Genomic DNA, 23,839 nt, shown 5'->3' with positions numbered 1-23,839 from the left:
TTTATTTATTATATAAATATTATTTATGGGTAATAATAAAAATTTCATTAAATCAAAAATTTCAGTTGGGTAAAAAAAAGAACCCAAAAGAATCCCAGTTTTAATAGACATTTCTGTTCCCAATGATATTTACAACAACCTGCTCATATTATTTACACATGCGTGTGTGTGTGTGTGTGTGTGTGTGGTAGAACTCCTCGTTTATTAGAGGGCTGGTTGTTACTGAATGAACATACAAACTCGTGATTTTTCAGTCATCTGTTTAGAATGCACTCACGGATTAATTTCATTGTATTGACGCGTTTAAATGAATGAATGACACAGGGAACAATTCAGCTTCATTTTTGAGTTTATTATGCATGTTGGTGAATATTAATGTGCTTTCATTAAGTATTTCATTGTTTTACAATGTTACGCCATAATTAGTTACCATGAAAAGCGTCAGGGAACATCACCTCTGACCTGTTTTTCTTTATATATTTTGTGATTTAAAGGGCACCTATTATGACATTTAAAATGTTCCTAATGTTGTTGTGGGAGTCCCCAACAACAGTTTTACATGCATGCAATGACAAAAAACACTTTTGTTTTCGTATAATATGCATTTATTTTTACCTGATTTGCTCACCGACTCCCAAATGATTGAGAAGCACCTGGCTGCAGCCTGCAGATTTGGGCGGGGGTGCACCTGGGGCGGGGCTGCACGTGCAGCTCCGCCCATAATGCTTCTCATTGGTTAGGAGCAAGGTGATGACGTCGATCGAGGCGGGGCCGCACCTGGGGCGGGGCTGCACGTCTCTTCCCGCTAACATCTCTTCTCATTGGTTAGTGGCGTGAAGTCATGACGTCGATCTAGCATGTTTTCATTTCCGTTGTTCATCGCTGCATGGTGAGTACAGGCAAAGATACTCTTTGGTACAGGCAAGCTACTCTTTTTTTGTTTTGTTCTAATTTTATTTACAATGTTTATTTCTGAAGTGGCATTTAGTGTGATGTTAAAATGAAGTGGTGTAAAAATAAAATCGTGCAACTTTACTCACCATATCACACAAGTAACTAGGGCAGCGTTTCCCATCGTGTTTGTGTGCGTGCGTGCGTGCGTGTGTGTGTGTGTGTGGTTTGGGTGGGATTAGATATAGTGTTAAAACAAGGCCCTTAAAAATAAATACAGTGGCAAAAATGAACCAGGAGAAGAAATATAGGATTTAAGAGTTAATAGTAACAATATACAAAGTTATATTGTAGGACATTTTTTTATATGAATAAATTGATTAAATGTAAACTATTTTGATATTATTGTTATTAATAAGTATGCATTTATTGAATTGAACATGAAACTACATTCAATAGTAATACAAATTCATCAAAACTCCTTGAAAGTAGGGCTTGTTTTATATATTGCATACTGTTACTTACTGTATAGCAGTATATGCACTGTCCAATCCTGCTGCTGGAGGGCAACTGTCCTGTAGAGTTTAGCTCCAACCCCAGTTAAACACACCAGCCTATCAAGGTCTTACTAGACATAGAAACTTCCAGGCATGTGTGTGGAGTCAAGTTGGATATAAACTCTGCAGAAAAGTGGCCCTCCAGTGACTTTGGACACCCCTGCACTAGACTAGAGTAATAAAAAAAATGTATGCTAATTCTGATGCTCTATACTTCCTTCTCTTTGCAGATCCTTGGCATTGTCATCCCCATTTATATTCCATGTGTACCACTTTTGCTATTTTACTTTATATTATTTTTGTTTTGCTGTGTTAATTATTCTCTAACTTTTACTCTAGTCCTCTCTATCTCTCTCTCTCTCTCACCTATTTCTTGTTGTTGTTGTTTACTTTATAACTCAAATGCTCTTTTAAGAGCCATTCCACCCTACAAAAATGCACACAACTGTGTTAAGCAAGGGGGAGTGTGAGCAGTATTTAAAAGACTACAGTAGAAGTGCCCATTCTGCAGGTACACCATTCCACAGCTGATGTATTACCACATCAAAAATCACTTTAGAGGTGATGGAAACCCCCCTGCCTGTTGATTCTTTGACCAAGGTAAGAGCAGTATAAACTCCTGTCAATCTATCAGTTACCCTTTTTAATAAGTCGTATGTAAAGTTAAATTTTGGACTGACTGTTGTCTACTTTGGACAGATGCCACCTGACATCCTCTGACGCATCCTGATGGGAGCCGTCACAGACGACGGCGATGTGGCTTTCTGGAGACTTTCACTGACGTGCAAGGTTTTCAGGGACGTTGTCAGCCAGCCCAAATTCAGAGAAGAGGCCCACTTTGTATGGCTGGACAGTAAGTTCTTTAAATCTAAGTTGTGAGTAATGTAAAAGGTACTTGAGAAAGTCTGTCTGTCCGTGCATCTATCTATCTATCTATCTATCTATCTATCTATCTATCTATCTATCTATCTATCTATCTATCTATCTATCTATCTATCTATCTATCTATCTAACTATCTAACTATCTATCTATCTATCTATCTATCTATCTATCTATCTATCTATCTCTGTCTGCTTATCTATCTCTGTCTGCTTATCTATCTCTACCTGTCTGTCTGTGTCTGATAGACTGTACTGCCTTCAAAACTTTCAGCTTGAAATATATTTTGATCTTCAAACTGAAAACCTTCAAACTTCAAGCTTTTAAAACTATTTCAAACTTTTAGGATAGGCTTTCTCAAGCCAAATTAAAGTTTGTGTTGACAAACTTTTTTTAACTAGTTTATGTAGGTACTTTACAGACAAAGCCAATAACACTCAAGCTTATCTTGTCTAACATTTTACTATAATATGTTTAAAATATATTAAAAAATAAATTCCTTGTATGACTCTGTACTATGTTAATGCCTTTCTTCAAAATGATTCAATATTGTTTGTTTTGTATTTTATCTAAATTAGGTGTTGTGATTGGAGTGCATTTTCCTGACAGTAAGCAAGTGTTCCGGGTGCCCTACTCGTCGACTCTGTGCTTGCACTGCACTACACTACACAAGACTGCCCAGCTGGGTCTGTGGTGATGGCAGGAGGAGTCCTGCAGGGATTTTATTGCTCAGTTGATTGTTTTTTTCAATGATAGAGGGGAATTTCAGTGTGTGTGTGTGTGTGTGATTATCTGTATGTGTGCATATCTCTTTTACACAATAATTTTTTTGAAATAAAAGTTATCACTGGTATGAGTTTGGTTTTTTGAGTTGACATGCATAATATGGGATACAGAGATTGGCAATGTACGGTATTTAGTTGGTTTAACTTCAAACTACTTTATTGGCATAAATGTTTTATAATAGCCTATATAATGCACATAAATAAACAAGAACTATTACAGAGGAATGATTAAAATAAGAAATATATAAGGTGCCATTAATATTTACAGTATTTCTTTTATTTACACAGTGAAATGCAACAGAATGTGAAAAACTTTTTAAATACTACACAGATATTACACAATGCTCTGTAATTCCTTATAAGTTTACCTTAGATCAGGCATAGTTAAAACTATAGATATGCGCTCTACTCCCTTCTGCTGCTTTCATTATTACATTAGAGTTTTTTTAATACTTCATTATCTTACTAAAGTATTATTTCAAATTTGCGCATGCATTTTGAAGACGCGTCACGTCAAAACACGTGATGTCACCACCTAACGCAAATACGACGCATGCGCTGTCAGCGCGATATGGCACATGCGTTTTCAACCGCATTTCCTGTTTACCGTGGCGTCGACGTCATATATATGCCACTAACCAATGAGAAGCGTTACGGGCGTGCAGCCCCGCCCCAGGTGCGGCCCCGCCTCGATTGACGTCATTTCTTTACCACTAACCAATGACAAGCGTTGTGGGCGGGGCTGCACGTGCAGCCCCGCCCCAGGTGCAGCCCCACCCCGATCTGCAGGCTGCAGCCAGGTGTACTTGAAATGATTCGTTTAACGACTCGTTTTTCAAACCCCTCCTTGCGCGACGCTAATCTGCGTTGATTGGTCAGATGACCCAGCAGTGTTTACAGAGATAATACTTATTTTTAACACGGAGTACAATGATGCTTTTATCAATTAAATTGTATTATAATAATGATTATAGTCCACTGCTTTATAGTTTGTAGTAAAAAACGAAAAATAAGATAAATAATTTAATGTTATGTTAGCGAGCATAGCCCAGAGTTCATATTGTAAAAGCACAATCAGTCTTTGTTTGCGTTAGCCCGATGCATAAACATAACGTTTTTACAAAAAAAAAATGCAGTTACGTTACTACGAGGTATTACTCTATTCTTTAGACAACTCCGAAAACAACGACAAACACTTCACATATCTCAATACAATTGCCATTGAAGACCTAGAAGCTAAACGGTGCTTACACAACAAACAAAATAATTATTAAGCATGCTACATAAAATATAAAAGCAAAAATTATTAATAACACTTACAGGTTGTGATACGGAGGAGGAAGCTGATGCAAATACACTTAAATGAACCTTCCTTCAATATCAGCCAGCTCGCGAATCCAAGTTTGATTGCATTTAAAAAGCAATCGTCTTCAAAATGACGCGAACAAAGCACAAGGCTCGGACTATACTTCTGTGGTATAGTTATATGAATTGTAGCCACTTAGTCTTCAAATGCTCCTCCTTGGGCAGATGAAAAAAGTTGTCTTTTGAGCCGCACTTCAGAACACAGCGTCTCCTCGCCATGATATTTTCCCTGCTGGCCTTGGAGCGCAATAAGTGGGCGTATCGTATTCAAATAACTTGACAAGTTGACGTCATCTAGTCAAAGAAAAAGCTTCGGTCTTCTAACGATTCATAAAAATGACTCAGAGTCGACTCTCACTTTTGAAAGACAATAACTTTATATACGGTGCACTTTCATATTTCAAACTTTGCAGGATGTTTTTGTTCACTTAGATCTATGTTACACACTACATGAAAGGTAAATTTCAAAATTCCATAATAGGTGCCCTTTAAAACTTCCTTTACAACTGTGGACAAACATTTTTATTTAATGTATATTGTAATTGAACATTTAGGCTATTATACTGCACCTTATTATCACATAATCTAGAAAAAGATCATCCAGAAATTTATATTTTTCCCTATCAGATGGGCACAAAAAAAAACACTCTAAACCTTTTTTCACAGCACTATATGGCCCGGCAGTATTGCATATTTCCAGCATTCAAAGGAATGAAACAGAGAGAGGTTTATCAATGTCATTTTTTTTTTATTCCAAAAGAATCAACATTTTCAAACTAAAATTTCAGTTAGTAGAATTTGTTCTCACCAGAATGACATCCCCTTTAATTCTAAAGCAAACCGTTCACAAACGAAGTACAAGCCTCATCTCACAGTAAAATACCTTTTGACACCTTTTCACAAAGAAAAATTAAATACTATAAAAATAAATCATTGCACAAAATAAGAGCCATGTGCTTATGATTGCTAGACATCTATGTGCAACGTCTTGGAACATACAGACATCCATCCGTACATTGAAAATACGACAAGAGGGACGCTTAGTCATTCCACTTACACGATGAACTCACACAAAGCCACATCAAAATAAAATCTAGTTTAATTGTGGAATATTAGTCTCATGATGCTAGTTTTCAAATGATCAAATGTACATTTAATGAAGCAACAGATAACAATAAAGGATGCAAAACAAGTAGTGTACTGAATATCAGGTGTGTATCTAACAAATGGTGACTACATTTTGACATTCCTGTTGATGTTTAGCACTAAGACGAGGGGAAAGGTGCTTAGAAACAAACCGCTTAAGGTTAAGCATTAGTGACTAACAGATGCATTCAAAGTCAGGCACTGTGGGAAAGAAAACGTGTGTGTGTGTGTGTGTGTGTACTTGAGAACTGTTGCATCACTGTGCTTCAAACCCGCTTATTTGACTTCAGATCCTCTCTAAACGAAAGGAAGCAGTCTGAATGAGAATATGATTAGATCGTAATTCGTAAAATACTTTATGGCATCTATAGGCAGGAAGTATACTCTCAAATGAGATGCATGTTACATAAGCTGCCGTTCCATACGCTCATCAAGGCTGAAATATTATGGGGTGTTTGAGCAGTTTGATGGGTTGCATAGATTTAGTCCGTTTTCTCAAATACACAATGTACATGTCTATGTTTGAGAGCAGCGATAACAGATGCAAATGCTGATGGATAAAACAACCCGTGACACCCTGCTTTCCATAAAACAAATTCAGCGGATAGTGCTCGAACTATTTAGTGTGACGCCGATACCTTATAAAAACTGTGGAATATGAAAATTGTGCATTTACAATGTCAACGGAGCTAGCTGTAACTTATTAAACAAATAAAGTCAGTACAATCAGCCTATTTTACACCCCACAAGTCTCTGCGGGAACCACAAAGTGAAAAACAAAGAAGGAAGCTTTTGAGGCTATTTTTAAAACGCATCACCATATTGACCGCATGATATTTTGCGTAAAGTATAATCTGAAAACGAATCCAAAAGGCATAATATTGTACCAATTAAAACAAAAAAAATCGATTGCTTTTTACAACACACACACACACACACACACACACACACACACACACACACACACACACACACACACACACACACACACACACACACACACACACACACACACACACACACACACACACACACACACAGCTGGATCCGAGGTCTTAGGTGTCTCAGTGCTAGCCCAACTCAAAACATCTGGAATTAGTTTGTTAAACGCTACTGTACATGGAAAACGGCCAAAGCAACTCAGTCACATTTTCTCGGTGACCTCATGTGATGTGACTACGTCTACATTGAGCTCCAGCGTCACTGACCAGCTGGAGCTCTGGCGAGAGGCTTGAGCGTTCAGAAGCTGTTCTCCTGCCGTTTCGACGCTCTCCTCCATTGATAAAACCTACAGGGTTGATGAGATGCGAGAGAGCATGCTTTCAAAGGGCAATTCAAAAAGCTTGATCATAAACGCAAGTGCTGAAGATGGTGGCCGCACGATATTAATGTGAGCATAAGCGCTATTGTTTTCGGGTTGGGTACAATACGGTGCATGGTGAGGAAGGAGGAGACGAAACCTCTGCCCTTTGAACTCGCACCTCCTCATCAGTAGATATCAGGACAGTCTGTGTATTTCCTATCAAAGTAGCCGCCAGTGTACAGCCAGTCCTGCGATCCTGTGTATGGGTTTGTGCCTGACTGAAACCACCTAAAACGGTCAGAGAGGTTAAGATGTGGCACATATAAAATCACACACACATACAAAAAGCAGGAAAGTGTAGTAGTGCTAACCTTGTGGACCACTCGTCACCATCTTTGGCCCGCTCCTTACGAGCTGCCCTCTGTTTCTCTTCCAGTCTCTCCTTTTCTCTGCTGGCTTCATCTGCACAGACACACAAACTCTCTATGTTAGTCTTTATCATGTATGAACAGCAGGAGGCGCTGTAGGGCTTTTTTTTTACCCATGTTGCCGTTCTCCATGGCTCTGATGTCAGGCCGTAGGCGGCAGTCTGTGGGTCCCAGCACTCCTTCCATGCCAGGCTCCAGCTCATTCAGTGTCATGGCAAAGTTAGTGAAGTTATACATCTAGAAGTGAACAGAGGGGGTTCAAATCAAGTAAACCAATCATTAAAATGAGACTACACTAGTTTAAAAATTTGGGGTATTTTTTGGTCTTTTTAAAGGAATTCATTCTTTAATTCAGCAATGATGCATTAAATTGGTCAAAAGCGACGGTAAAACATGTAAAAGATTTATATCACAATTGTTTTCAACATTGATAATAACAGGAAATGTTTCTACACTACTGTTCTAAAGTTTGGAGTCTGTAAGTTCACCTTTTAAGAAATCGTCAGTTGGTGTAACATTGATGACGTGTGTGTGCCTTCATGAGTATAACAGCATGTACCTCTGTCGAATGAGGCGGTCTAGATGATATTCTCCATAATAATGTGCTACCAGGAACCACGGCCACGGTCTCTTGTACATCAGGCATTTCATCGGCATCCTCGTTGACAGCTTCTGGCTCCTCCTGTTGGTGCAACCGCATATTTAAATCCCTTAGACGAAACCATACGCTTTCATTTTTCACACTGATTCACCACAGACAGGAAACGCATACAGTGGACCCCAAAAACGATTTAGTCACACTTAATGTATGAATTTCACTGCATTAGATGAGATATCAAACCAAGTGGCATCTCCAGTATATCTATTGTTTTACCATTTGAATCGAAACGGTTATTTTTGTTAAATGTTTGGCTTGAAAAGGGAGCTTGGGCTTTCTTTCTTTAAAATAAATGTCTTTAAATGCTTAAACGCATAGTTTTTCCAAACCTGTATGACTTACTCTCTTTTGCAGAGCAGAACACAAGAAGAAGAATATTGTTAACTGAACACACAGTGTTGGTGTCAGTGACCAGTGACTTCCATTGTTTTTGGCAACAACAAAAAAACAAACATTTCTCAAAATATTTACTTTTGTGTTCCACAGAGAAGAGAAAGTCGTACAAGTTCGGAACGACATGAGGTTGATTGTGACAATTTTGATTTTTGGGTGAACTATCCCTTTAAATCTCATCTGTCAAATACACCCATAAACTGGGTGTGTTGTCGTATAATGGGACCAAAAGGAACTGTCAAAAAGCTGATGAGTATTTTAACACACCTGCTCTCTCTACACCTACACACCGCTCTTCATATTTAAACTACACACCTACCAATGCAAACAGTTCTGTAACCCTAAAACACTCCATTATTCTCTACATGTGCCTGAATCACTAGACGATCTCCTTATCATACACGTCTACACCTACTGATACTAGTCTACATCGGTTACCTTGACATGAACACAGAGGAGAGCTGCTTCCATGTATAAAAATAAATAAATAGGATATATAAAAGATAAGATGGCGATCAGGGGTTAAGGCAGCATAAGTGGTCAACTGTTAGCCTCACTAATATCTTTCACACCTGTTTCTGTTTTTTAGTGTCCGTCGCTCCCTTCTTCTCGAGCTTCCGATGGGCCTCGTACACATGTGGGTCCACGCTCCACATACACTCCGTCCATTTCCCATAGATCACACAGCGCTTCTTCTTACTGCAAGCAAAGTACATGTAGAGGAGAACAACTATTTGAGATGCGTAGCGCTATAAAATAAAAGCTGATCTTGAATTTCTTTTGAGCCAGATTCCCATTTTGACGCGGCTTACTTAATACATATATTTGTGGTCTGAAGACAATGTTTTTCTCATGATGCCATAATGCTGTTTATTTAGTGTTCATTAATAATAATAATCTAGGGCAATTTGAAGTTAGAATGAACACTGGCTAGGCTTTGGCTAACAGAGGATTGAACACATTAAATAATAGTACAACCCACTGAAGAACGTACATCTATTCCTCACAGCCTCGCTTTCACTCCCGTTAAAATTCAAAGATGGTGCTGCTGTCAATAATGTCAACATGAGAAAAAAAACCTTTCATTTTTAACCAGAAATTAATCATGGGTGTCAAAGGTGTCAAACTGCTTTGTAACCTTTACCATCTTAAAATGACATCATTGCTTATCTCATTTAAAAACCATTTTAAACAAAGAAATTGATTGTACTTATATGACTCCAGTCATGTCAGTAGTCTAATAAAATTGAATCTGAAACGGGTCACCTCATTTGATCAGATAAATGCCACTTCAAAAGGAGCTTTCGCACCGGAGTAACGCTTTCATAGTTCCTATAACTATAGGCGGAAGTACCTGTTTTTGCGCCACAGGAACTGTTAATGATTTTAGTTATTATAGAAAGGCTTTTAAGGGGAAGTAAATTAGCTCCTACTTCAGAGTAGTCTAACCCAGCACAATAGGAACTACAAGCGTACACTGTTTGGCCGAACGCTTGTGAAACGCCATTTTTAAAAAGCTGTGTAAACCGTTTACATACACTTACTCCGGGAGCTAATTCCACGAACATGGAAAACAGCGATAAATAGCGTTTACCTCTCGCCTTTGTCTGCGTCTTTGTCTGTTCTTTTCTCAGCCTTGATGATATGTAGAATTGCAAGTTTATCGTAGGAGATTTTTAGTCTCTTAGGTAGGGTTCTTAAAGGGTTAGTTCACCCAAAAATGAAAATAATGTCATTAATGACTCACCCTCATGTCGTTCTAAGCCCGTAAGACCTCCGTTCATCTTCAGAACACAGTTTAAGATATTTTAGATTTAGTCCGAGAGCTTTCTGTCCCTCCATTGAAGCTGTATATACAGTATACTGTCCATGTCCATAAAGGTAATAAACACATCATCACAGTAGTCCATGTGACATCAGTGGGTTAGTTAGAAGTTTTTGAAGCATCGAAAATACTTTTTGGTCCAAAAATAACACAAAATAAGACTTTATTCAGCATTGTATTCTCTCCCGGGTCTGTTGTCAATCTGCGTTCAGGACTCCACAGTGACGCTGCTGACGTAAGACGCTGATGACGTGTTATCTGGTGCGCCCGAGCTTCGTTTACAGTCTGAGGGAGACGCACGCTATATTCAAGCTATTCTACATTGTTTGCGTGGATATCATTTTTTTAATGGTGCGTAAATGTGCATGTCGCGGATGAGACACTTTTACAGCGTGCGTTTCCCTCAGTCTATAAATGAAGCTCGGGCGCACCAGATAACACGTCATCAGCGTCTTACGCCATCAGCGTAACTGTGAAGGATTGACAACAGACCCGGGAGAGAATACAATGCTGAATAAAGTCTTATTTTGTGTTATTTTTGGACCAAAAAGTATTTTCGATGCTTCAAAAACTTCTAACTAACCCACTGATGTCACATGGACTACTTTGATGATGTTTTTATTACCTTTATGGACATGGACAGTATACTGTATATACAGTTTCAATGGAGGGACAGAAAGCTCTCGGACTAAATCTAAAATATCTTAAACTGTGTCCCGAAGATGAACGGAGGTCTTACGGGCTTAGAACGACATGAGGGTGAGTCATTAATGACATTATTTTCATTTTTGGGTGAACTAACCCTTTAACGTCAGAAAAGGAAAATACGGGACAATCGTGGTTCTTTATAGGAATATAAGGGACACTCAAAATATTTTTGCTGTACCCCACAGTGTAGGTCATGCAGTTATGTATGTTTAAAACGTTCTAGGACATAAACACATTTGTTGTGCTCAACCTATTTATGTACAATTTAATTAGAAAAAAATGTTTTAATGTCATAAAAAAAAAAAAAAAAAAAGCCACATTACACACAAACCATCGTTCAAAATAACAGCTTTTATCTGAAATGGAAAGCTTTTGTAACATTATAGACTACAGTTCAAAAGTTTGGGGCCAGTAAGATTTTTTTTTTTTTGGGCAAGAAATTAAAGAAAGTAATAGCATACTTTTATTGAGCAAGGATGCATTAAATGAACCAAAAGTGACGGTATCATTCTCAAGTGTCGTGATCAGCACTGCCGCTGTTGTATCAGCGTAGCAGTCAATAAACGGGACAAGGGAGGTCACGGAACAAATCAATTAGGCCTTATATACGGGAAGTCCCGGCTAATACGGAACAGTTGGCGACCCTACTCTTAGCCCTCCTTTTTGTTATTTCGATCGCATAACTATACATCTACATCCCATCTCCATTATCACAAAACCCACGACAGAACAAAAACAGCTCCGATCACGACGTCCTCCAGTTGTTTGCGGCCGCACTTTAAAGACGTCGCTGTTGGCTGGCTTACGTTACTTCAGAGTTCCTACTGGCAGTGCGAATGCAACCAGGAAATGGCCCAAGGGGAAAATGTAGTTAACTAAATATAACAACCCGGTGAGAAAGTCCCAGAATAAACTGAATAAATAAATTCTAACTGATTGCAAATAGTCCATTTCTATGGAACTGATAACTGAAAATGTTTGTTCTTTTGTGTTTGCTGATGTTTGCTCTTTTGTGTGAGGCTTTATCCATGCTGCTAGGTGGTAGTATAAGACCAAGATCACTGAATGCACATTTAAATGACTATAGCTAAGTTGGGCAGGGTCTTTCTTAAAACATGATCTCCATAATCTAAATAGTTCATGGTTATAGAATCAGTCCAGTACAATGTGAAAAGTGCGAGTCAGGATCTCACCTCTTATCCTGGATGTAACCTTCAACTCTGTGCAGCTCCTTTCCAAACATCCCACAGGGTTTAAAGTTCAGCACGCACTTCTCTCCAGTGCTAAGCGATCACACATCACACTAATCATTCAAAACATCCATGTGAATTCACAATAGAATAGATGCGTCATAAAAACTTTACCTGTGGTTGACAATTTCCACATTGCCGTACTGTTCAATCCACAGTTTACCGATAATCACATTATGTACACAGCAAAAAGGGTTCGTCCATGTGTAAGCCTCTTTATGCCTGTGGACACACACACACACACACGTGAGCAGGCCGTTACTCGGCAACCCCAGAACCCTTTGCTCTCAAATAAAACCAGGATACCACTGACTCATCCAAGGAAAATCTCACTCACACAATCAATAGACCTTTTCATGAACACAAAAATAGCAGTTGATGTGCACACATATGAGGGAATATCAGGGTCTGTACATGTGTGTGTGCACATACACATGGCACACTCACTTGTGAAGCTCTAGCGTGATGGTCCCTTTAGGTTCTGCCTCCACACTTTTGCCCCAGAACTTGAGTTTGGGGTAGATGGAGCCGTGGAACACAAAGTCGCCTGTCAGACTCTCAGTGTGAAACGCACTGATGGGCGGATGGTGACTCACCTGCTCTGAGATCAGTCTGAAACCCTGATCCTCTCTGAGTGAAAGAGAAGCCAACAAGAGTAGAGGAAGGAAGCATTAAAGGGGAAGAAGAAGCAAAGTTACATAAATGACAAAGAACAGTTTCCCTTTAGAGCAATCTTGATCTAACCAATGTTTATCGACATCCTCAAATCTTATCAGCATGGTTTGTATAGCAGGTCTCTTTACCGTTTGAGTTCGTAGGTTTCTCCTAAAAGCGGGTTGAAAGGTTTTCCAGTTCTGTCCCACTGGGAAGCGACTGCAGACACAGCGAACGCAGCAACCGTCTTAGCAGCAAGACAGAAAAAAACATGTCAAATTAAAGGCCGGATTGTAATATTACGAAACTGTAGCACCCCAAATGACGCACTATACACTAAGCATAATTATTAATATGTACTCAACCTTGAAGTGTATGGATTTTATATGGTTATTTTGTCATTCAACATTGAGTCTGATGCCCCTCCCCCTCTACTACGTAATTAAAGCGGTGACAGTTGAGTGCATGAAGTGTCCAACTTTTTTTTTTGGTTAATTAAGTGCATCATCCGGGTATCTAAAGTAAAGTTTCTATTTGGAATTTTCAGTGAACACACTCAGCATAGATTAGTGCACAAGTACGTGAATTGGGATGCACCTCACAATACACATTGCAATACATGACATGATTTAATTGCGATTTATCTTCTAGCATTAACTCTAAACTGAATTATAAACGCATCAATTCTAGATCAGCCATTGTGTGTGTGTGTGTGTGGTCTCACCTGCATCCTCTCTATAGAGTCGTTCTGTGAGCAGGCTTTGTGGATGAGGTATGTGTGCTCCATATACTCAGAGATTCTCTGTAGAAAGCTCAGGGGCTCATTGAACACAATGGGCATGGTGATCTTGGACAGCTCCTGGAATACAGCACAATCAAACAGGCTGAGCGGGATCCAACGTCTTTACCGGTTGTGCCAAACAGCACATTGTCAAACTGGTTGACTGGTCGCCCTTAAGGAACGCTGCTTTAGGGTAATGTCCATTAGACAGCGATCAGACGTGTTTCTCAAGGGGCCTCTAGACACATTCTTGCATTCAAAAACAGCTGGATGGAGTGCAAATCAATAGAAAAGAACGATTTGAGGTGTTTTTTAAAACGTTAAACTGTCAACTTCACGTCATCATAAAAGCAGTGAGATGCGACTGCATATACATAAACCAAGCATTTAAATTTGTTTTGTGAATATTGAAAGTGATGGATTTCTCAGAGAGGATTTGGATTAGGGCTGTCACAATATCAGACTTTTTACTACAATATTATCGTGGTCAAAAGAATTCACGCTAACGATATACCGCGATACCTATTTTCGCCCTATACCATTTTACCTTCTTAGAAGTTGTAATAAAAAAAAGTTGGCATGACGTGGAAAATGCAACGGTCTTTCCTCCCTATTGCATGATCTATATCAGAGTGAAAAAGAAACAGGGCTTGATTTTGTCCTTGATTGAAACTGATTGATCATTTTTGTTTGCTAATTGCTAATAATAAAATGTGAGTGACAGGTGCTGGAGGCGAGGGATTATTATTTGCCCTTTCCTCGTGGCGGTGATGTGTCATCAGAGAACATATGTCGTTGCAAGAGGGAGGGGAAGAATGGTTTGATTCAGAGGGCACACGAATAAAAATAATAATATTGACATGCACAGATCAATCAATTATAATGAACATTGCAATATACCATTAAAAAGGACACTTGGTACATAAGCTCACTAATAGACATGAATCAGCTTGTCAACCATTCATTCTTAATGCACTCATAATTAATATGCTGAACTTGCTACTAGAATAATTCATTTTTTTATCCTTACCAGTCCAATACATTTCTTGAGAATGCTCCAAACACTAAAATCATTTCTGGAGAACATAGGGGCAGGAAGAGACGACCTATAAAGGGCAGAAGAACAATTTCTTATTCATAAACATGCACACACTCTCATAAGTGTTCTGATATGTTTGACTGTAGAACTATGCACAGATGTGAAGATTATACATGAATGAGAATGAACTGTAAACATAAGATGAAAATAAGAATCTAAAGATAGAAAGACAAAAAGACAGAGAGAGAGACAGATTAAAGACAGAGAGAGAGAGAGAGCATAATGAGGAGTATATGGGTCACAGGCACTGGAATCTGGCCGGACCTGCGCTTCTTAATTCCGTTCTCCTGAGGAACAGCTCCATTGTTCTTCTGAGCACCGTCATACACTACAGCGTCTTTAAAACTGGCTTCTGATGTGCCTTCACACGACTCGTCTGAATCCAAGCCTGAGAAACACAAGCACATTATTATTATTATGTATAAAATCACAACTTAAAAATTAAAACGCCCTAGAAACTAAAATCAAGTCTTCCAACAAGCAAATTTATACATCACAATATGATACTAAAAAGTATAAAAGAGAGTTGATACTTGGTCTATAAAGTATAATTGTTCAAGATATTTCATTTTCAATAATATTAATTAAAAGAACAGTTAAAAAAGTCATTTATAAAATACATAAAATCGAATAATATAATTTGTGAGCAAACATATATGGTATTGCCATTAATCAAATCTCTCCACTAAAATTTTGACCATACATGTTAAATGCAGAAGACTTATAAACATCTTCTGTATGTCTGATATCAACATGCATTTATTAACGATTTAATAACATGGAATAAAATGCGGTTCCTCACGTTTTGTACCACCTGATACGAGCGACTTGGTTGATATGATATCAGGCTTCAGGTTTCCAGCACAATGACCTGCCAAAGTCCATATTGCCTTGTTTATTTATTCATTACACTTTTTTCATCTCATTTCATCTCCGCAATGACAGAAGCCATCAGACCATCTGAAAGCAGCACTACATAACTGAAGTTATCAACAGATTGCGGTAAGCCGACACCAGACTGGCGCGCCGCATTGCAACCGCTCTGTCATAACAAACACACACGGCTGAGGGCCAAAGTCAACAGTGGCCAAAACACTCACAATAGGGTACAAATGAGATCGTCCTCAGAAAACACAGCTGTTTAATACTGCGGTGTGTGTGAACTCAGACAGCGCTGAGAGAACGTCAATGTTTTCATGACACGCGACAGCTCCGGACTGGCTTGTGTCACAGAGGTGCCAATACATGGACAAAGTTGTTGAACTTATTTCTCTTTAGGACTTCAAAATTTAGAGCTACCTATTGGTTTCAAATATACATTAATTGGCAATACATTAATGTATGTGATTGGTTAAAATTCAAAAGCAGCAGTAGACGACATAATGGACACTTTTAAGTCGTACTATTGATTATTTTTTTCTTATTAACTGGAGCCCGCCCTACCAACCATCCCGTGCCATTTCGAAATGTCTCTCACCTGTGACGGCATCATAGAACTCGTCTTCATTGTTCATTGTAGAGAATGGGCTGACAGCACGAGGTCTCTAAAACATGGTCTCTCTTTCTTGTCTCTGGAAACAGGGACACCTGCAAAGAGACCGTAGTCAATATCAACAGACTCATGAACAAGAAAACCGCTTACAATAGTTTTAAGATGGCATATTGAGAGTCCGTTTGATGCTTCCCATAAAGGAAAAACAAAAACCCCAGCATTCACCTTTCCACCAATGATCTTAGCCTTAGTTCATTCATGCATCCATTCATCTATCATGTTTGTCTGAAACTAGCCGGCTGCTCTTGAAATGAGAGGTGGAGCCACTGCAGGTCTCCTCCCATGGGCTTGTATGCAGCAACTTATTTGATATAGAACTGAACTTTGGACAATCTCCATCCAAAGAGTGTGAGCTGAGAGACAGACCTGTACTGTGACGCACACAGGACGGCCTTATCGCAGTCTAGACAATACCTGAGGGAACGCTTCTTTCACGGTTAAAGTCTATTAGCCAGCTATGCAAATTTATGTAGCCATTGAATAGTTAAAGGACGCTTGCTAAATGTCTCTCTCGGTTTGTTTTAGCAGACTGCCACTTAGGCTCAATGAGTTCCCGGAGCACAAATTACGGGAGAGCAACTAAAAGATTTATTACAGCCCCAGGACAACTTTGAAGTCTTTAAGTAACTAAAGCGAAGACAAATCGAGCAGTGCCCATTTCTAATTACCCAGGTCAACTATCATGACTTATTTGGTGTCTCCCGTGGCTCTTGTTTGAAATGAAAAACATTTTCCGAGATAGCAAAGTCAATGAGCCGACTCGCTATTAGGACAAATATGCATATCAAGGTGACAACCAACAAGTATGTTGCATAGCCTAATGTTTATTGCTTTTTAATAATAAACCATATCAGACATTTTATTTAGACAATTGCCACCAACCGTTCTGCAACCAAATACCTTTCTTTCATATTATGACAAATCACTCCACAAATTACCTTGACGACAATTCATTAGTGGTGTTTGCTAAGCAAAGTGCCACTATTACTCCAGCTCACAGTTAGGGTTAGGGGTCCATAGCCCGTTTGGGAAGAAATGTGATATCATTTTGATGGACAAGAATAAATACATTAGACCAACGATGACTGAAGTAAGGGCCAGAGCATCTTCAAATAAGCAAGCACCCACAATACCTTAGAAAAACTGGTCTTAATAGATTTTGCTTTTAAAAACATGAGATGCAGTGGAATAAAATTTCATGGAAAAGAGTTTGGGGAAAGGTTTATGGTTGAGGGGTAGGATTTTAGGTTTCGAGCTTCCCTATTTCTGGAATGTTTTCTCTAGAGGGTTCAACTGGATAGGTTAACAAAAACACTAAAACACAAAGACTCGTACATCATTAGGTGACTGGTGCACACCTAAAATTCAAATGCACTGTTTTTGCATTCGAATATGGATTTTTATTTTAAATTCGCCGAATATGCGAAATTCGAATTATAAATTTGGCAGCCCTATTTCCTTGTACCAATAAATCAACTCATTGTTCACAAGTTTCAAACAGCAATTCAAAAGCATCTCAACCATTTTGCAAGGCCTAATTGGTTTCTAATGACCCAAACCATGTGACGCTTCGTTTCCATCAGGTGAAACTTCAGGTTATTTATGAGTTTTTAAAGGGCAACGGTCAGGGGTCAGGCCACACAGACGACTCATGAGTAAATCAAAGAGTTAGGAAATGAGTCTAACGTAAGCATGGAGGACAACATTCAGCTGTCTCTGGCACGGTCACACTAACTCTTAACATTAACTGTTTCTCCGTTTCAAATCAGAAAAGGGATGTGAATGTGTGGAATGTTCTTAACCCTTTCATGCATGAATTATGACAACCTCGGTAAGGATTTTTTTTTTTTTTTCCTACATGGTTTTATTACTCTTAGGGCATGAAAAACAGGACCTGCACATTTTTTTTTTTACACATATTTTTCAAAGAGATTTGAGTAGACACTCGAGTATGCGTTTTTGGTTTTAATTGGACTAAAGAGATACTGAATGAAATATAATAGAGTAATAACACAGTAATACTGTGTGTATTTATTACAAACCAATAAATAACATTATAAAATCATGTTAAAACTACAAAATATATAGCCTACAAAAAATATATATAATAAAGTTTCAATTATTGCAAACTCACTGGAGTTTGTTCCTGTTCGACCAGCAGACGGAGAGGAACTTCATACAAGTTGAACGTTGTATGTCTTTGGTATCAGAACATGAGGATGTGATTCCATCAAAGATCGCATTACATTACGATCTAAATAATTACGTAATAAGTAATACGAACGCATTACAAATAATATGCATAACATAATAAATGACTTTTTTGAACTGCAAATTACATTCTGATAACAAATACATTTATTTACAAAAAAAAAGAAAAGTTGCTTCAGATGAGGTATTTTTAAGAACAATCACAGTAATAGTATGAATTGTAGCTGAAATATAACTAATGATGCATGATGTCCAATTTAGTACGACAGATTAATCAGAATTTCCTCCCAATCTAAAAATTTAACAATGATATGACTTCCTAAGAGGTTACAAAAAAAAAATATATACCTGGAAGAGTTTTCTAGGATAGAACGAATGGATGGATATTCCGGAGCAACTTAGTATTTCTGACTGGCCGTCGGCCATCTTGGTTTGGATAAAAAAAAAAACCTCCACATAAACCAGCTTGCTACTTGGTGGCAGTTTTCAGGATGATGTACTAATGTCCACTGTAGAGGTGGTGTGCACTGATGTGCAACTATGCAATCAAAACCCATACATATGCAAGAAATGGCTTTTTAAATAGCTGTTTTTGAACCATGGCAACCGGATTATTGAATTGTGATAGTTAGAGTTGAACGGAAATTAGATCACCCTTTAATTGAGACTTTTTCTCCATTAAAGAAAGTCATTCAGGTTTTGAATGACATGAGAGTGAGCAAATTACAGAAATTAGATTTTTGGTTGAACTATCCCCTTAAACACACATTAGAGCCAATGTCAAAATAAGCAAAGGGTCAAAAGGGAGACACCATCAGTCCCCTGAAATCAAACAAGAGAGACAAAGCCAGAGAGAGACTATTGCTCAAGGTTTTCAACAGAATCTGATACATTATCTGTGATGCACTTTTACCTACATGGGAAAACAAGTGTTCTGCAATCAGATGAAATGTTAAAATAACACAGACGTCTCAGCCGCCCCCTCGAGACACTGTGTTGTGCTACAGTAATGATCTCTGATATGCGAACAGGGTTCCCGGGAGCGAGCTGAACGGAATCAGAGACGACCGAACACCGGTGCCGTGGCAACTGATAACCAGGCACAATATGTCTGCATGAAAAATAAAGACTCAGGTGCAGTGTTTTACAAGACCCAGCACACAATCCGGCCCTGATCGGCTGGACCAGAGGGTAGAAATGAAGAACCTGGAACACACAAATACACACAAACCCAAAATACATAATCATTATGGTTACACCTTCTCTCTTGACACTTTTTAAAAGAGGTGCTGGCTCATTTCTGAGAACAAATTTGGGAAAAGAAGAATAAATGTGATGGGAATCCAAGATAGAATCAGTTTTTTTTTGCACTTATAGGGGTAAATCTGCAGAACTTATTGTGCATTTATTGTGCTTAATGTATTTAAAGTCAGCATGAAACAGAATTTACGATCTAGCCTTTTCTTCCCTATTGAGACTTCTCAAACAAGAAAAAAAAGTAGAGTAGGACATGGTTTTGTTTATCTGGAATGTGGTTCGCTACTGCTGTGATGTCATGTGAGTGACAGGCTGTCCCGCCTTCGCACCAGTAAACATGTCAACACAGAAAAGAGAGGTCTCTGCAAGAGGGAGGGGGGAGTTATTTTGATTAAAGATTATGTATAGAACTATAATAATTACGTGCATGGATAAATCATTTATTTAGTCAATAATTGTATCCCTTGAAACTCATATTTGGTCACAAAAACAACATATTTTATTGTTTTTCCTGTGAGAAAAAAAAAGTAATGCCTTAAAATAGCTTGAATGTAACTCTACACCCTGGCTTCATTTAGTATTGGCGGCAGAATCATGAATATGCTAATTAGCCCCGCCTCCACTCACTCGCACCAGCTCAGAGATCCACTCGGCAGGACAAACTTTGCACAATGGTATCGCTCTTTACGACGTCGGACAGATAAGGGTAATAGATTAGCCTTTTGCTTGACTATGTTATCAAAGAGCTAATAATGTGTTGCTAATGTTACACAAACCATGTTCCCGTTCATCATCAAAGTCTGATCTCTGCCTTTTAACAATCATCAGAAATGCTTTGAACAACTCAGAACGTCAGTGGAGAAAGGCATATAGTTCATCATAACATAGTAATATACATCATACATCCACTATATTGCTAAATCCACCCAATTTTTAATATCAACAAAACAAATATACCGGTATAACCTGACTTCTCCAGAGACTCAGTCATACCGCAGTTAATGATATGCTGAAGCATGCAGGCTAAATGTCCTGATTGGTTACAAGGTAGTTTGTGACATCAGAAACACCTGCGACTTCAAACCGCGTTTTTGAGACTGTCTTCTTTGGTTCACCGAAGTTATAAAAAGAAAACACTCGGCAATGGTGTGGACTTGTGAATTTGCACATGGTTTGTCTTAAAGCGTATTAAAAACACCACATGGACAAACAACATAAAAAACTTGATTTTTACCACAGGATGACTTTTAAATAAATTCAGCAATAGCCTATTCCATGATAAAATAAGAATTGTCAATATTGATTTCATGGTGACTTTAATCAGTTTTTTGTCAGTTTTTTTTTTCATTTTTATTAAAGGAAGTTGCCAAATTTGTTAATAAAGCCATAAGGGGATGTATATAATATATAATGAATTATAAGCATTCCAAATCTGTGGAATCTGTTAGGCTAGGTAGAGCCTAGGTAGAGTTGGTGAGGCAATACCCGAAAGGTCATGACTGCCTAATAAAGTGACTGTAAACACACAACCACCCACAAGTTTTCAGAAGTGGGATGAATCACAGACTCTTGCGTTACTCACAGTTTCATCGACACCTTTGGAATGTGGTCTGCTTGGGTAAGGTGCATCCACATACCTGACAATAACATTAGTTAGCAAGTCAAGGCGGTGTTGGTAATCTCCATATGCACCCACATGAAACAAGACAGTGATATCTAGCTTTACTCTCGGGAATGTGGAATGATACTTTTCAACATCTGTCTACTTGCCCCAAGCTACACACACCATAACACCTCAGGAACTGAAAAAGCAATAACTGCTCAACAGTCCACGTGGCAAAGCCCACTGTACATTACTGAACCCTTTAACCCACTTTAACACCGGTAACGGACAACTTCTATGACATTTCTTTTCATGAGACGAAGATTAAAACCCAGTTGCTGCAATTAAAAGCCATGAAACCTACACGAGTCAATATGACAATGCAAATACGTCAAACATGAATACACACATACCATTTGATAAATCCACAGGTCCAAACATGTCATTCGTATTAGAAAAGAATATGTAAAGACAAGAAAAGATAGAAAATAGAAAAGAAAGAAAGAGAATTTAGTAAAGGAGATCAGCAAGTTGTTACAGATGTGTACAGATGCCCCTGGGAACAACACGAACTAGTTCATGTCGGTGCAGAATATGTTAACAACACAATAAAACAGATGAAAATAACTGGAAAGCATAACCTTCACAAAACGTCAGTTTCCTTTTAATGAGAAATCAGGCTGAGGAAATGACAGCTGAACAGCCCAAAAAAACTAAACACGAAAGGCTTCAATATCTAAAACTCACTCTAAAATAAAAGACAATGCTACACAACAATTCACAACAAAACCAAAAGATTCAGCAGCTGACACTCACAAATCAGGGCAGTGTCCTAAATCATAGTGAGCTGCCTATCTAGACAGCATTTCTGGGGGTTATTCTGGTTCAGATAGGTAAAACAGTGGGTTTTGTCAGTGATCGTTGTTCACTCAACAGTGTTGTGTAGGTAGACAGCAGCTCGCTAGGTTACGAGGAGTCTGTAAACAGATGCTAACAGGCTAAAGCTCCAGCTAACTGCCAAACTTAATTACTAAGTAACGACTCGAGAGCTTTTCGTCCGCTGGAAACCATTGCTTTAACACCTCAGTTACTGCTGTGAAAGAGTCCGAAGAGCTACTTTTAAAGAAGACAATCGGGTACCTGTGATGATGGCTGGATTTCGCTTCTCTCGGACAGGGATGATGATGGTGATGCTGTTGCTGTTGTTGCTGTTGCTGAAGAGCTGACACTCAGCCGGAAGAGGCCGCTATGGACGTTTTGATTGACGTGTCTCTTGGCCAATTATATTGTGTGAATTTTGTCGCCTGACTCGTTACGTCAGAGCAAGACCTTTTGCATTGTAGTTGCACAATACAGTTTTTTTCGATTGCTAAACGACAGTGAGCACAACTGGAGCTACATGTGCAAAACTCTAACTACAGTCTGCTCAGCAGCAGTTCATGTGGACCAAACTCTAGTTCGTTTTTCATTGCTTGAACACAGTTTTCAAAACTCTACACACTTATCCCATGACTTTAACCACAACCTGCACAACACTGTGGATTTACAGCACTTTGTTCAAATGCTAACACACTGGTGTCAAAACTGTGAACCACACATTCAAAACAGAATAGATTTCAGCCTTGTGCCTTTCAAACACTGCTGATGGCAACTTCAGCTGAAACAGGTGAGATTTACATCCTTACAGTAAATGAGAACATTACAGGAATATATTTTGTTTTGCAATTATAGAAAATTTACACAGATATATATATTACAGTAAGTTTGACTGTAAAATATATTTTTACTGTATTACTGTATATACTGTAATATACAACATAACCCAAAGGCTGGCCCCAACAGGAGGAAGAGGAAAAATATTTTCAGATGCGCAGGAAAATGTTATTGTCGCAGATTTATGGTTTTGTACCTGCCTGCATATTCACCCTTCCTCAACTCAATAGAGGAGTTTTTCTCTGCCTGGAGGTGGAAAGTGTTTGGTCACCACCCATATGACCAAATGTCTCTTTTGGAAGCCATGCGTGCCGGATGTGAGGACACGAGTCCAGAGAACTGCTGGGATGGACAAGGCACTCCAGAAGGTGCATGGCAAGAGAGAACATTAGATGTGATGTTGATGAAAACCTGTGGCCTGATGCTAGAGAGAGGCAGGATCAGCCCCTCAATTATTTGTTTGAATTACAGTATGTACTTTTAGTATCTACCTTTTTTTCCTCATTACTGTAATTCCGTAAATTACTACAGACTATTGAAGCAAACTGCTCATTTTCATTTACCTTAAAGAATTGTTATGTTCTAAAAATTTAAATAAATCATGTGAAAGAATGTCACTCTTTTCTTTGAAGAAAATATTACTTTGTATGAAGTCACTGACATTGTTCAAACTGTAAAGATGAAAAGTTTGTATTTTCTGTATTGGTGTTTGATGCTAGTGTTTTTACTTTCAGTGTGTTCTGAGTGACAGTGTGTGTTATCTCAGTGAGGGTTCTGCAT

The 23,839-nt window shown here is 38.6% G+C and overlaps 1 protein-coding gene and 1 long non-coding RNA gene across 3 annotated transcripts; one reads left to right on the top strand and one right to left on the bottom strand.

Annotated features, from left to right (window-relative positions):
- Positions 1-333: 333 nt before the first annotated feature.
- osbpl2b (oxysterol binding protein-like 2b) lies at positions 334-22,602 on the bottom strand. 2 transcript variants are annotated; one of them, XM_079587445.1, is made up of 16 exons: positions 22,487-22,593; positions 16,201-16,310; positions 15,526-15,594; positions 14,988-15,111; positions 14,655-14,730; positions 13,568-13,702; positions 12,993-13,090; positions 12,637-12,819; positions 12,304-12,411; positions 12,133-12,222; positions 8,979-9,105; positions 7,915-8,037; positions 7,469-7,592; positions 7,299-7,389; positions 4,997-7,215; positions 334-522 (listed from the first exon to the last, which is right to left on the bottom strand). In XM_079587445.1, exons 2-15 carry the CDS (start codon positions 16,235-16,237, stop codon positions 7,113-7,115), a joined length of 1,488 nt encoding a protein of 495 aa, XP_079443571.1. In that variant the 5' UTR covers positions 16,238-16,310; positions 22,487-22,593; the 3' UTR covers positions 334-522; positions 4,997-7,112. The 2 variants fall into 2 exon arrangements, with proteins under 2 accessions (XP_079443571.1, XP_079443572.1); XM_079587446.1 differs by lacking the exons at positions 334-522; positions 15,526-15,594 and having other exon boundaries at positions 4,834-7,215; positions 22,487-22,602.
- LOC306985323 lies at positions 755-3,180 on the top strand. The gene is made up of 4 exons (XR_013794785.1): positions 755-889; positions 1,679-2,048; positions 2,148-2,301; positions 2,907-3,180. It is a non-coding gene; the product is annotated as an uncharacterized lncRNA (long non-coding RNA).
- Positions 22,603-23,839: the final 1,237 nt, after the last annotated feature.

This window comes from Phoxinus phoxinus (genome assembly GCF_949152265.1).
Source record: "Phoxinus phoxinus genome assembly, chromosome: 18".
Lineage (NCBI taxonomy): Eukaryota > Metazoa > Chordata > Actinopteri > Cypriniformes > Leuciscidae > Phoxinus > Phoxinus phoxinus.
Note: the sequence above shows the minus strand (reverse complement) of the source record. Positions and strands in the feature narration are given on the sequence as shown.

Bases quoted from the DNA above. Each gene is read 5' to 3' on its own strand.
- osbpl2b (XM_079587445.1), bottom strand. From the start codon at position 16,237: ATGAACAATGAAGACGAGTTCTATGATGCCGTCACAG. The intron at 15,112-15,525 runs GTGAGGAACCGC...TGTGTTTCTCAG, and splicing joins CGTATCAGGTGGTACAAAAC to GCTTGGATTCAGACGAGTCG. The intron at 7,593-7,914 runs GTACATGCTGTT...GTTCACTTCTAG, and splicing joins GACCGCCTCATTCGACAGAG to ATGTATAACTTCACTAACTT.